Here is a 14,917-nt window from a genome sequence, read left to right as displayed (position 1 = left end):
ATCATTTACAGGTTAGGGAATCATTACCTTCTGATTAACCAACTAGTACCTTTGGACAATTCTTATAAGCTGTTTTGGGGAACAAACTTCAAGATATGTAAATCGTTAACAAAAGCTTCCCAGGGTGAACGAAGGTCAGAGGGACTATATTTATTCTGGGATGTTTTATTTCATTGTTTAGAATCTGATGCTGTGTTAAAGAAAAAATTATGTTGACTGATCTCATCATATCTTGAGTAAAAAAACCCAGGAAGCAAGCTAATAATTACAAAGTCATTGTAAACATGTGAATCTTAATTTAACTACATTTTTAAAAAGCTACTTTGAACTCCTTTAATTTCCCTGTTATGATATTCTATACTTACAATGCATATATATATCTAATTTAGGCTCAACCTTGACTACAGCTCTCACCGTAAATTCATTTCTTAAAAAGTAAAAAAATTTACATTGTATCCTCCTAGAAAACTAACAATGTATTATTCTTAAAAGTCTGACTCTTTATTATAATAAGGTAAAATTTTATGCTACAAAAATACAATGCTACAACTGGATACAGAAAAGCTTAACAATAGTAAGGAAAATGTCTAATTACGTGGTCATTTCCGCCTCCAGAATGTTGATGAAAGATGAGTCATTTGAATTACCTAGATCACCACAAAACAAACATATACCATTATGTCTCTTCGTTCTCCATTAAAAATAAGTATGTAAAAATGACTCAAACTTATGTCACTTAATCATTTACACAAAAATAGGTCAAACTGATATTCTAACTATGTGTAAGCCTTATGGCATCCATTCAAATTCTTCACTGCTGGACACATGCAACCACACACAGACTTAATTCAGTGAAGTTTATTTGCAAGAAGAAAACCACATTTATTAAGAAGCAGTGTGTCAGCTGGAATACTGGCATCCATGAATTAAAATATTTTATGAAATACTACTCTGAGTTGACACAGAGAAACTCTTTTCTAAGACCTCTATCCTGATAATTAAATACCACTGCATACTCGACATTAAAGCACTTAGCATTTATATCTAACACTGCATTTTTCCAGCTTTTATTTTTATTTAAAAAATATAAAACACAAAAGTTTATGTAATAAGCACCACCAAGCTCATCATGCAAGATTAGCAGATGTCACAAGGTACATTAGACATTTTTTAGACATTTTTAGACAAGGTACATTAAAACCTCAACACTGCCCACCCAAAACACACACACACACACACACACACACACACACACACACACTTCAATATTTTGGTGTGTATTTTTTCAGTTTCTTTTCTATATGTATGTCTATTCACACATAAATACATACACATGCTTCTTTTAAAAGAAAAATCACAGCCCACAATCAGTGGCCAATTTTCTGTCAATCCGTGGGTATGAACGTGTATCTCCCTATTTTCAAAGTTGTGTCTATTTCAGTTCTTTCCAACCTTTCACTGTTACAGGCAATGCTGGATTACACATACCCACATCGGTATATTATAGAGGAATGTATGGTATATATTTTTATAGGATAAATTATCACAATCAAGGTTGCTGGACCAATGGGGATGCACACTTTAAATCCTATAGTCATTTCAAAAGTTAGGTCATGAGAGGGCCTCATTCAGAGGAGTCTGATTTTGACAGGCATGGGAAAGAGGAGTAAAAGATTTTCTGGCAAAGGGAGCAATGAGGACAGAAGTCCACACTGACGTTTGAAAAGGGAGGAAGCCAGTTTGGCTGGGGTATGTTGTGGGGATGGGAGAAGGTGGGTATGTGGCTGGAAAGATCATCTGGGCCCCACAGGTAACGTGTATCAAACTCGTAGTCACTCAGCAGTTTGAGCAGAAGAGGACATGATTAGAGATGGGTCTGGGATGACTTACCTGCTAGAAGTGCATGATTACCTGGACTAGAAAGAGACTGAACAATGTGAGCTATTACGGTGACATAAGCACAGAGGGTCTAAATGAGAACAGAAAAGAAGGAGAGTACCCATAAGATTCAGAGGAAGAGAAGTTACAGGTTCTAGCAACTGCTGTGCAAACAATCAAGACCTCAAGCCTAAGCATCTGGAGAGCAGTGGTATCACGGTGGGAAATAAGAAGTCAGGGGGAGAAAAAAAATGCAGATCTGGTCAGATGTGAGAAGATTATTGGTTCAGTTCTGAAGATTTTTATTCTGTGGTATCTAGAACATTCAACTGAAGATGTCTAATAACTATTTAGACTCTAGAGTTCCTGTTCTGGAGAGAGCTCTGGTCTGAATGACTCAGGAGTCATGTGCTAGAGGCCATAGATAAGTTCAGGAAAGAAAAAAGCCATCTCTCCTTACCGGCGAGGACAGCATTGAGGGGTAAGGAGAAGAGGGTGAGCAAGCACAAAACCCCGGGGAATTTACATTTAGGGGTAATACAGAAAGTAAGAAAGTAACAGAAAGATGCAGAGACGACGGCTCAAAGCACATCGCCTAGAACCCTTTTTGTCCGTATTGCCTTCGGTAAGGCAAGAATACGTGTGTCCGGATGGATTTTTTAAATCAGCTATGAGATTGCTTCTGCTCTGTATTTTCAAGGACAAAATATTAAATAGCTAGCTGGGTGAGGATTTTTCTCTACATGAGAAAAAGATCTCCACATAAGATCTTCTAAAACAGGAGTCTAAGAAGATCTCTCATTAGGGATTTTCAATCTTTTCCATCTAGCCAGGAAATGCTTCTAACTGGTATTGTTGCTAGCGTGTATTAATACCAAAGCAAGACAAACTCAAATCTAGCTCTAAATCTGTCTATTCACTGCTGCTATCAGTTTTCTCAATTCTAGAGGTAAGGAACAAAGAGAATTTAAACAAATGGTGGCTTCTAGGTTCATAGTCACTTTAGACTGCTCGAAAAGCAAGAAATTATGTTAAAGGTCAAAACTGACTCCTTCATGTTTTTGTACAACACATACGTACACTCACACATGTGTATGTATAATATCATAAAATAAATATATGTATGTACATATGTATCTCTCATATACGAATATATGTATATATGTATGTATATACATACAGAAATGTAGTCATCAGACTCTAACTTCAGCACCAAGTGCCTTCTACTTGTGCTTCAGTTGTATCAAACTGTGCCAGTCAGAATAACAATGAGGCATTCAAATCATCTGACAGAGATAATTGCTACTGACTAATGAAATAACAATGTTACATTCTCTGGACTCCCTCCAACCAACTTTTCTTTTTCTCCAATCAAATCTTATTAATTAAAAGTGCTCTGGCCTAGAGATTTTCCCTATCTCTATGAGCTTCTCACAAAATGCTCATCCTTAGTTAGGCATGCCTTCACAAAGTCAAAACTTTAAAAAGATTTTATTTTGGAGAGAGCAAGTGAGCATGTGCATAAGTGGAGGGATGGGCAGAGGGAGAGAATCTTCAAGTGGACACCCCACTGAGTGCAGAGCCTGACACAAGGCTGGATCCCACAACCCTGAGATCATGACCCAAGCCAAAACCAAGAGCCGGATGCTCAAGTGACTGAGCCAACCACGTGCCTCACAGAATCAAAACTTTCAAGCTGAAATGACCTGAGAGATCATATGGTCCAGTTACTTTTTACTTGTATGGATCTCAAGGGTTACGCCCAATCCAATAGTTATAAGGAAGAATGCTTAAATAGTATCCAAAAATTAATACTGTTTTTCAGTAGGAAAAGCCAAAAACTCTCTATATAACATGTGTGTATTTATGTGTGTGTGTGTGTACACACCTAACAATATCAACCAAATAATGAGTACAGGAAAGCCAAAGATTTAAGTGCACCTTTTGTTTTAATGAAATACTTGCTTAGACTCTTGACCACTTTCTCCTCCTCTGGCTTCCAGAATCTCCTTCTCCTGGTTCCTCCATGACTGTGATGCCTTTTAGTGTCATTCACTGATTTCTCACGTTCTCCCTCTCCCTACAAGCTGGTGTTTCCCAGACTTCCATGCACACTCCCAGGGTGACCTCAACCACTTCCACAGCTGTAGGGATTCCCACATCCGGACTGGAGCTATTCAAATCCTCTCCTTCCTCAGGGTCAGTGCTCTGGTTCAGGGCCCCGTCATCCCATTCCTCTCCTCTAATAAGAGATCCTAACTTGTTTTTCTACTCAATCAGGTCTTCACATTGTCATCAGATTTTATTTTTGCCAACAAAAATATAACCATGCTGGGGCGCCTGGGTGGCTCAGGCAGTTACGTGTCTGTCTCTTGATTTGGGCTCAGGTCATGATCTCAGGGTTGTGGGGTTGAGCACTGCATTAGGCTCCACAATGGGTGTGGAGTCTACTTGAGACGCTCTCCTTCCCTCTCCCTCTGTCCCTACCTCCCCCATGCTCTCACTCTGTCAAATACACACACACACACACACACACACACACACACATAGTGTGTGTGTGTGTGTGTGTGTATGGCTTCCATGAATAGCCTTCAATGACAGTCACTTCATCAAGGATAAAGTCCAAGATCTGTAACATGTCATATTAGCACCTTTTCAACCTTGTCACAATATATCTGACAGGATAACATTTTTGAAAGGTCAATGAATGATTTTCCAAACATTTTCTTTACCCCCACACCTTTCTCATTTCAGCACTAGGGCACTGTGTAGTCACTGTCTGGAGGGAGGTTTGTTGCAGCATTAAAAAAATAATAATACTAATGTCTGAGTTTTTTCTTGGTTTTTCTGTTCCTGAAGCATTTGTCCTTGGGGACTGGAGAGTACACAGACCATGACAAAGTATTTTGATTAAATATCATTAGGCTGAGCTCCACCCTTTTAGACTGAAGAATATTTTCCACACCCTGAGATTCAGCCGAGAAGTGATGACAACTTTCTTCCTCCAAGCTTCTATTCATTCTCCTTTCTCTACCAGTAATGCCTTTTACCACATTTTTCCCCTTCTGATAACAATTCCTTCTCCATGAATATGTTCAAATAAGACCACGTCTCCAATGGCTTACTCCTAGTAGAGTGACTCACCTTGTCAGAGAACTCCAGAGTAACTGACACCTGACTCAATTTACTAAGTCAATGCTAGAACTATGGGGATCGGTATCTATCTCTGCCTCCCATGCCCACTGGCATGGCCCCTGCATAAATGGACTCCCATAGTCTTCTTTGTCTCCTCAGTACCCTGCTCTACCTGCTGTAACCTAGCTTGTCCCAAAGGTTTACAAGTGGTTTCACAAAGCCACCACACATGCAGACGACTGCACAAAATATTCCATCCAATCATTCTATTTTGTATATAAGTGCCTCATATAAGATTAAAAAGATAGACTAAACCACTACCTTACTACCCAAGCAAGACTTCAAAGAAACCACAACTGAGTAGTGCCCACCACCATGACCAAAGACTCTATGCTATTTAAGGATCACACTACATTGCATTTTTATGTGACACAAATATCTCAGTATGTTTCATAATTTTACCTACTGAACACTTAAGAACAGTATGAATAAAAGTATGAGACATAGGGGCGCCTGGGTGGCTCAGTGGGTTAAGCTGCTGCCTTCGGCTCAGGTCATGATCTCAGGGTCCTGGGATCGAGTCCCGCATCGGGCTCTCTGCTCAGCAGGGAGCCTGCTTCCCTCTCTCTCTCTCTCTCTGCCTGCCTCTCTGTCTACTTGTGATCTCTGTCTGTGAAATAAATAAATAAAATCTTTAAAAAAAAAAAGTATGAGACATAAATATTTTTTGCAATTTTCCTAAGGGAAAAGGAGAGTGTATTATAAGAGATTTTCAGAACCCATCTGCCACAGAGCTTTCATGTTAGGCACTATTTCAGACACCAGGGACACAACCTAGCATGAGAAATCCATTTTGTTCTAATCTTATTGGATTTCTGCACAAACAGGAAATGCTTTTACTTTCAGGCCCAAACCTCCAATGCTGGAATTTCTAAGATAGTTTTTCCCAGGAACTTCCTCTCTCCCTGCCCCTAATGCCTTTCTTCCCACTTGACAAGCTGTAATAAACAAGTAATCCAATAAATCCACAAGGTAATTTTTAAGTAATAAATCTTCTTGAGACAAGCAGTAATGCTATAGTGACTTTCAGGTGGGTTAGAGACAAAAGGTCTTTCTGAGGGAGAAGTGAAAGTTAAGAAGCCCTTACAGAGAGATGGGCAGTTTCTGCAACAACCCAAGCCGGAAGAAAAAGGGAACAGAGAACAGAGAGAAGGCTGCTGCGGATGGGGCAAGCAACGAGACTGATGGGCAGGAGTGGGCAAGGTCATGTGAGCCATACTGGCCGTGAAAGGAGTTTCCATTTATTCCATGCAACAGAAAACCACTGGGAGAGCTGTGACCCGACTTGGGTTTGTAAAAGCTCACAGTGACAGCTTGTGAAGAACTGGATGCAGCTGGGCAAAGTGGAGTTAGAAAGTTAGAGTCACATCAGCAGCGACGAGGATGGCTCCGCACACAGGTTGTAGCCAGAGATATTTCTGGTGGACTCTATGTGGAGTGAGCTCAGCACTGTGGCGGGTGGTAGCAGAGCAGACAATGAACAGAGATCCTGGCTCTGAGCTTCCCTCCCACCTCTTTCAACCAAGGAAGGCTCTCCATGAAGAAGATGTTCCATGAGAGACATTATATACCCAGTGATGGTTGGGGGGCAGTGTGATTAGATGAGCCACAAGGGGCATTTTAGCTCAAGAACACTAGGAGCCCAGTCCTTCCAGTCTTCCTGTGCAGGAAGCTCCGTCAACCACATGCAAGTGGAATTTGGGCCTTTTACCTAGATGATCAATCCCTCCAGCACTGGCCCAGGCTAGAGCCTGCCACTCAGTGAAGCTGGGCTTAGTGCAGGGGACAGGTGACTCCGGGAGCCACACTCTCCTCAGGTGTGCTTTCTTCACATCCCTGGCCTGAAGAGCTACATCTCATGGCTGCCTTGCCTGACATACCTATAAGCAAATGTACTGGATGTCATCATAGAGAAAACACCAAGTGAAAAATTGTCTACCACAATTTTTGGCAGAGTCTGAAACCACTAGTAGTAGAGTTGACAAAATATCAGACTAAAAGGTAGCTCTGAAAACTGGCAAACAATTCCATTGTGTTTACATGGCTTCAACTTCCTTGGTCTTGCCTTCTATAGTTATAAAATTATGGGTTTGGGCCAAGTTCTAGGCCTCTTTTTGCCTACGAAATCCCATGATTCAATCTTTCATTAGGTTCATTCCATTTTTTAAGGATCAGAAATAGGTCAAATATCATCTACATATCTTTTTTAATGTTGTCTTAACTATAAATTGTAGAGATGACATGGTAGCTAATCTACTTTTTGGCTTGAAAAGCATTCTCCTAATAATCACAAAAAAAAAATCTGGCTACATTCTACTACTATTCTAGAAATACTAGCCATATCTTTAACATTAATACAAACTTCAAAAATGCCACGCTGAAAGTATACTTCCAAATATGTTATCAACATTGGATACTCAATTTTCCAGAAATTGAGCTCTAAGGATTTTTCTAGTGAAATGGTTAGGGGCAGAGGAAAGCCTTGAGCAAATGCAAGAAAAAAGATCCATTATGGAAATTTTTACGAAATACTTAGAATTCAAATATTATCTATATCATTCTACTTTGGAGCATACAAAATGCTGGCCTTGAGGGCACACAGGGCAATGTTTTGTGTACGTCGAAGTCTTGAAACACATACTCAAGATCTGTACATGATTTATTCACTCATAGTTAAAGCAGCAAAATACAGATGATGTTGTGAGGATAATTTTACAGACAGTTTTCATGTTCCTCATGAGTTTTAGAGCAGGGGAATGGAAATGATAAATATGAAAGTAAGCTCTTTCCATGTTTCCCCTTTTTGTCTGAATTATGAAACTATACTAGATTTTGAGTGACTTACATTTTCTCCATTCCTTGGTCACCAGTGTGGAGGAGACAAAATAGAACCAACCATAATATAGTTATGGAGAAAGAAAAAAGCCATCAGTGTGGGTGTATCATAAATGGAAGCATTAGAGACAATAAGTAATCAAGTGTGTATTGAACGAGTACCTAGGGCTGATAACCACCACAAGGCATGGAAAATACCCTCCATATCCCTTAATTTCTGGATCAGCATGTTATCTTTAGCATTTTCCTTTCTGCGTGTCCCTCTGTCTCCTCCAGTGCATGGGCTTGGGACCAGTCTGCCTGGGCTCGAATCCTCATTACCATCTCTATGACCAGAGGCAATTTAAATTTACTCAACCCGCTGGACCCCTTTCCTAATCTGTCAAGAATAAAGGAGTCCATACATGTAATGTACTAAGAAGAGCACCCACACATCTTAAATGCTCAGTAAACGTTAGTTTTAGTTATTGTAAACGATGGAGTCTTTTCTCAAGGCTTAAGGCTCTCACCCTTTCTACGTTTCTATACATCCTATCCTGGGAGGTTTAACATCCCTTCCACTCAAATATTGTCAACTCTCTAGTCCTTTTCTGAAGGCCAAGATTCAGTCTGATTTCTTCAACTGCCTGGTTGTCATTTACAGTTGTACCCAACCTGTCACCTTCAACACATGTCTAAAATCACAATCATCTTTATCTGGGCATTTCCAGAAAGTTGACAGTCTCCTGAGGAAGATGAGAACTGACGGAATATCATAGAAATTCAGCGGTGGTTAAGTTTTGTTCAGCAAAGTTGTACAACAAGACCAGAGAGTTCCCCAGGCCTGGATTTTCAGGCAAAGGCAAGTTCTAAAAACAAGATAAAGACAGATGGGAGTAGGGTGTCAAGAAATCAGGTCTACAGCAAAAAGAGCAGGACAAAGGCCCATGTCTGATTATCAGGACAAGACATTGGCAGAAAAGAGAGACCTCTTGCAGGGGTTTACTGTAGCAGCAGAGAGGGACCTGTTCACTTTAAGTTTTAAGAGCTGTCTGGTTAAATCCAATGTTTACTGTGAAACTCTCAGGCTTTAAAAGCCTTAGCAAATCCAAGTCTCCTCTACCTAAGGAATACTTCTTGTCCAACAAGGAGGTTCTGGTCCTTAGTCTACCCCCATGGAGAGGTAATGAAGTGTTACAGTGGGAGGGCAAAAGAAGAAAGGTCAGAGCGTCAGGGTCCTGGGAGTCCAGTAGACTGGCTCTGCCTCCAGAAACATCAGGGAGCTCATTTGCTCTCATCTCTAGGCCCAGCATCAAAGCCTTTGAGGCTGTCCCCACAAATGATTTGTTATCTGGAAACAGCAATGTGCAGACAAGCAGGTGAGCAACAGGGAACTGAGTGTCCCTGACTAAAAATTGCAGTAGAGATTGCACACTGCTTTTGGAAACACACGGAAGGATAAAATATTAACTTATTTTTTCCTCAATATTTATTTTAGAGGAATTTCACTTGTTACATAGAACATGTTAATTTTGTGCAGGAGAGAGGTACGATGCTGCTCAAATCTGGTTATCACCTCCTCTTGGACCCCTCCTATGATTCTTATATATGGAGTCAGGTGCCCTTCTCCTTTCCCAGGTATTTTGTATATCTCTGTATCACAGCACTAATACCCACATTTGTGGGTTCATGTATTCATTCCTCCCACTCCACTAAGTCTCTTGGGGGCTGGGAATGAATACTTAAGACATGTACTGTGCCTGGCATATGGAACAGTTTAGCACAAATTTACAGATTGAACAATTGAAGTTAATAACCCCCCATTCAGTGCCTGACCTCAGGGACTGGTGATCCTTTACTGGAAAGAGTCAGAAGGTAAATACTTTAGGCTTTGGAGACCATATGGTCTCTGTCACAACAATTCTACTACACCAGAGGAGTGTTAAAGAAGCCACCAAAAATATGCAAATGAATGGGCATAGCTGTATTCTATTAAAATTTTATTTGCAGATACTGAAATTTCAATTTTATATAATTATCCTGTGTCACAAAATATTATTTTTTTCCCACAATGATTTAAAAATAGAAAACCATCCTTTAGCTCACAAGCATTACAAAATTAGGCAACAGGGGCGCCTGGATGGCTTAGTGAATTAAGCCTCTGCCTTTGGCTCAGGTCGTGATCTCAGGATCCTGGGATCCAGCCCTGCAATGGGCTCTCTGCTCAGCAGGGAGCCTTCTTCCCCCTCTCTGCCTACTGGTGATCTCTCTCTCTGTCAAATAAATAAATAAAATCTTAAAATATATATATATATATATTATCTTGGGTGCCTGGGTGGCTCAGTGGGTTAAGCTGCTGCCTTCGGCTCAGGTCATGATCTCAGGGTCCTGGGATCAAGCCCCGCATTGGGCTCTCTGCTCAGCGGGGAGCCTGCTTCCCTCCCTCTCTCTCTGCCTGCCTCTGTGCCTACTTGTGATCTCTATCTGTCAAATAAATATAAAATCTTTAAAAAAAAATTAGGCAACAGTCCAGATTTGACCCCTGGGCCATCATTTGAGGACCTTGCCTTCTTAGAAAGTCATGGCTAGTGGTTCACAGTTACTAAGGAAATGCTGCTGAAATGTACAATTATCCACATCTATAACAAGGACTGAGTAACTCTAGATATGTCTCAGGCTTTAAACAATATAAAAATTAAGTGTCACAGAGTTCTGTAAAGATGAAATGATATAAAGAACCACATAATCACTGGAAGTTATGTAGGTTTTCTGTGAAGAACATGGAAGCATGAGTTTACTGATGACATGACCATGGTAATGACCATTTACTGAGTGCTTTTTATAAACTAGGCCCTGTTCTTTGAGCCTTAAATGATGAATCCATTTAATTTTCTCAACCAGTCCATGAAATATGTTCTACATAGAAATATGTTCTATGTAAAAGAACATTAAAAAGTCAACATTTTTATAGACAAGGAAATTAGAGTATGAAGAAATCCCCCAAAGCTCAAAACTAAAAAATGGTGAAGGTAGGGGGACTTGTGGCCAGGCAGTCCAACTCCAGAGCCTGCTTCCTAACAGTTAAATACGGTACCTCCTAAGAGCCTGATAGAAGCACAGTTCAAAGCTTTCCCAAGATTAGAAGAGTGAGTTAAAGGGGGCGTACAGGAGAGGAATGCAACGTCAACTACAACCCCAGCTGGAAAACACATATTGCAGGCATCTATGAAGGAGCCTGCTGTGACCACCCATGCAGCCATTCTCCAGTCTGGGAGACTGATCAGTAGGTGTTGGAGACTATGGCATGGTTGGAGTCATGGATCAAACCAGGCCCTGACTTGTGTCTCCTTTAAAGTCCGGATGCCTTGATAAGGGGTTAAGGACAGGAAAGTTGAGTAACACTGAGGAAGGGTCTGTGCTACGTGTTGTGTGCTCGCCTATGTTACTTCCCACACGCTCTCCCTACAGAAGGGAACAATGTGGTCAGGGGCATGAATTCTTAGTTGGTCCTTGTTGTTCCTGTACCTCCCGTAACCCACTCCCTGGTTGATTGTAACTTCTTGTATCAATAGTAGCTAATGGCATTAGCCGTGATTACCTGGCATCACAAGATTTGGTTGTAGTTAATGTAAACTTGTTATAGGAACTTGCGGCTATCTGACTAGATACTGATGTATTACTCCTTCTCTTGTGGTCTGCCTTATAAATGCTTAATAGATGTGGAATAAAATCGGCACTGTTGGACATCCTCCTCAGTGCTCCTCCTGCCCCCATCTCTTTGTCTCTTAATTTCTTTTCACCATCCTCTTACCCTCACATTCCTGGTTGATTTGTCGCGCCCACCGCGACAAGTAGGCAGACACACAGGCCTCTCAAGGAGCCAGTCTCTGCACCTGGACCACTGTCTGGGAACTCATGCATGCTTATTAGATAAATGAGTCTGATTACTGTCCATCTCATCATATCTGCAGGAGGTAGACATAGTCATGATTAGTATTCCCACTTAAAGAAATCTATTGTTTTTACATAAAGTAAGAGATAATATCTGGGTAATGAAAACATAGTGTATAAAAATCTTGGGGTGCCTGGGTGGCTCAGTGGGTTAAAGCCTCTGCCTTCGGCTCAGGTCATGGTTTCAGGGTCCTGGAATCGAGTCCCACATCAGACTCTCTGCTCAGCGGGGAGCCTGCTTCCTCCTCTCTCTCTCCCTGCCTCTCTGCCTACTTGTGATCTTTCTGTGTGTGTCAAATAAATAAATAAAATCTTTAAAAAAAATCTTAATGCAGTTTTTAAAAAAAGGCCACTGGACATTACAGTAGTTGAGAATCAGCCTGGGCACAGATGGGGGCATCTGAGTGGCTCAGTGGGTTAAGTGTCTGCCTTCAGCTCAGGTTATGATCTCAGGGTCCTGGGATCGAGTCCCACATTGGGCTCCCTGCTCAGCAGGAATCTGCTTCTCCCTCTACCCTCCTCTTGTATGCTCTCTCTCTCTCTCTCTCAAAAAAATAAAAAAAATAAAAAAATAAAATAAAATCTTTAAACCAAAACGAATGGGCACAGATGTACACATAAGAACTGCTGGGCTACCAGAGTACTAAAGATTTGATTCTTCCACTATAATGTATTAGGAAAACTAACTCCAAAGAATATTGCCAGATACAGCATGCAGAGGAACCAATAAACCTAGCACTGTGAACTTCCTTTGGGTGAATGGTATAAAAGAAAGGGGCCAATTCCAAAATGCATCTTCTGGCAGCTCCTTCTGAATGCCATAAAAGGACATAATAAATACAAAGGAATTTTACATAGCTCAAACATACTCTAAAATTTTCTGGCCCAACTCCTATCTGCATTCACAGAACTCAAGTAAGCCAGCCTCAAGGTAAACAATGCATTCTTCAGAATTACAAAAATGGGGTTCCTAGGACCACTGACAGGTATCAAAGGATCTATAAATACCCCAAATCAGTATGAATATTTATAAGCACATTTTGGGAAAAAAGATTAATAACATTCATCAGAGACTAAAAATTGAAAAAGCTATGTGAATATCCATGTACTGTCAAATGTATTCTCAAACAGACATTTTCAAAAGCTCTACCACTTGAGCGCACACCAGGTTGTAAGTCTTTGGGAAGCTGAGTTTAAATCAATCTAGGCTTGAGCAAAGGTGACTTGAGAACTCAGAGATAGCAACCAGTTCCTCCTCCGTCAACTGTGAATGTGAGAGTGTGTATGGCACCCAAATCTTTTCAATGGTTCAGTCTCTTTCCTGCTCTCCTGCAAGACTGTTTAAGATCTCTTTCCTTTATCAGCCAAGTGTCTTACTTCTCACTTCACTGAGAAAATTGAAGTACTCCCAAGAAAACTTCCACAAATTCTCACCTCCTTCTCAAGTCAGCTCTGGGCGCTGGCACTCACATGTTCTCCATTTCCACCCATTACAGTGGATAAGTTTATCCGTGATTCTACCTAAAGCAAGTATTCCTTTGGGGCATTATATTCCATCCTTTGTCAAGGACATCATGCAAACAACTCTCTTCCCTCACTCTCAAAGCATCATTTTTTTTCTCTATCTTTTGGATCATTTCTACTAGCATACAAACAAGCTATTATTTCTTCCATCCTAACACACACACACACACACACACACACACACACACAAACTTCTCTTGGCCATATTTCTCCAAGGAGCCCAACCTGTGACATTACACAAAGTTAAGTTTCTGGTATTTACTGCCCAAACCTACGGTCTTTTTTTTTTTTTTTTTCTTTCTTGATAGTAACTGCATCCAGTCTATTCTGCTCCTCAGGCTACACATTTTAGAATCATCCTGGACTCCTATCTCTGACACCCATATCTATCATGTCAAAGAATCTCATGACTGATTCCTACTTATCATTTGATGTCTAGATTAGGTGTTTTTTTTGTTTTGTTTTGTTTTGTTTTTTACCTCTTCCTGAAACTTCCTGGGATTTTTCTGACTTAACAGAGCTATCTTTCTCTACATATCTCTGCCAGCACTTCCAACGTGGATTTTGATGCTTGTGAATATTATCTTCTCAAACTACCAATTGGTACCAACTACCAATAGGAATTGTAGCTCAGATCCCTCCAACTTCCACACAGGTAAACCCACTAGTATATTTACTAAGAGCTAAACATTGTTTCTAAGTGACAGATTTTTAAGTTTCCAATAAAATCAGTGCTGCAAATAATACTTACTTCCATTAATTGTGTTTATGAAAGTTATGTTTCCTGAAATTCCTGCATTTGCAAAGCTATCTGTCATGTCTCCAAACACCAGCATCATGAGGGGGAGTGCAGATCCATGGATGATGGCAGCCATTGTCCCCACCAACATATACAACTTATCAAGCCAATTTGAGTAGCGAAACTAAAAAAAAAAAAAAAAAAAAAAAAGGGAAATGTAAAGAAGAGGAACAATTAGCACAGTTTTATGGATAGTTTGCTCTACTTTCCAAATACATCCAAAATCCTAACATTTCTCATTTCTAACAATCCTAACAATCTCATTTCTACTAATACTACCATCCTGGTCCAACCTGAACAATTATAATAGCCTAATTCTAAATGGGCATTTGACTCTTCTATTGAGTTCTGACCTACTTCTTCATATTGGACTCAGTTTGTCTTCTTTTCTTATATATGAGGTTTGACGAGAGGGATGGGACATTCTGGAAAACTGTAAAAGTCTTTAAAGGTACAACTATAAAAATATGTATTTGTTCTTCTGATTTCCAAGGGTAGAAACCACTTTTCATCTCAAAATTTTTTTTTAACCAAGAAAAATTTTGACTGTCAAAGTCCCCTCTGAGGCCACCACTAAGGAAGTATTTTGCTGCTTTATGAAAATTGCTTGAGTAAAAGATCTGCCGCATAATGAAATTAGTATGAAGGTAAATTTATCTGAATGCAATCAGGCCTCAATAGTAAGAAGGAAGGAGAAAGGAAGAATCCGTTATATGCATTCTTCCCAAAAAGAGATTTCCTTAAAAGGTAGAATAT

General features: G+C 40.2%; 1 protein-coding gene across 2 annotated transcripts in view; it reads right to left on the bottom strand.

The window, feature by feature from the left end:
• The window catches only part of LOC116878485 (ATP-dependent translocase ABCB1), a 189,677-nt gene that overhangs the window by 163,405 nt on the left and 11,355 nt on the right, over positions 1–14,917 (bottom strand). The window contains exons 2-3 of one of the 2 annotated variants that reach the window (XM_032876100.1): positions 14,114–14,285; positions 596–647 (exon numbers count right to left, since the gene is read on the bottom strand). In XM_032876100.1, coding sequence (XP_032731991.1) covers positions 596–647; positions 14,114–14,285 — 224 coding nt within the window. Of the gene's footprint in view, positions 1–595; positions 648–14,113; positions 14,286–14,917 lie in introns of those variants that run through there. The other variant, XM_032876047.1, reaches the window with a different exon arrangement.

Source organism: Lontra canadensis, unplaced genomic scaffold, assembly GCF_010015895.1.
Source record: "Lontra canadensis isolate GAN:19392208 unplaced genomic scaffold, GSC_riverotter_1.0 scaffold2, whole genome shotgun sequence".
Taxonomy (NCBI): Eukaryota; Metazoa; Chordata; class Mammalia; order Carnivora; family Mustelidae; genus Lontra; species Lontra canadensis.
This window is presented reverse-complemented; position numbering and strand designations above follow the sequence as displayed.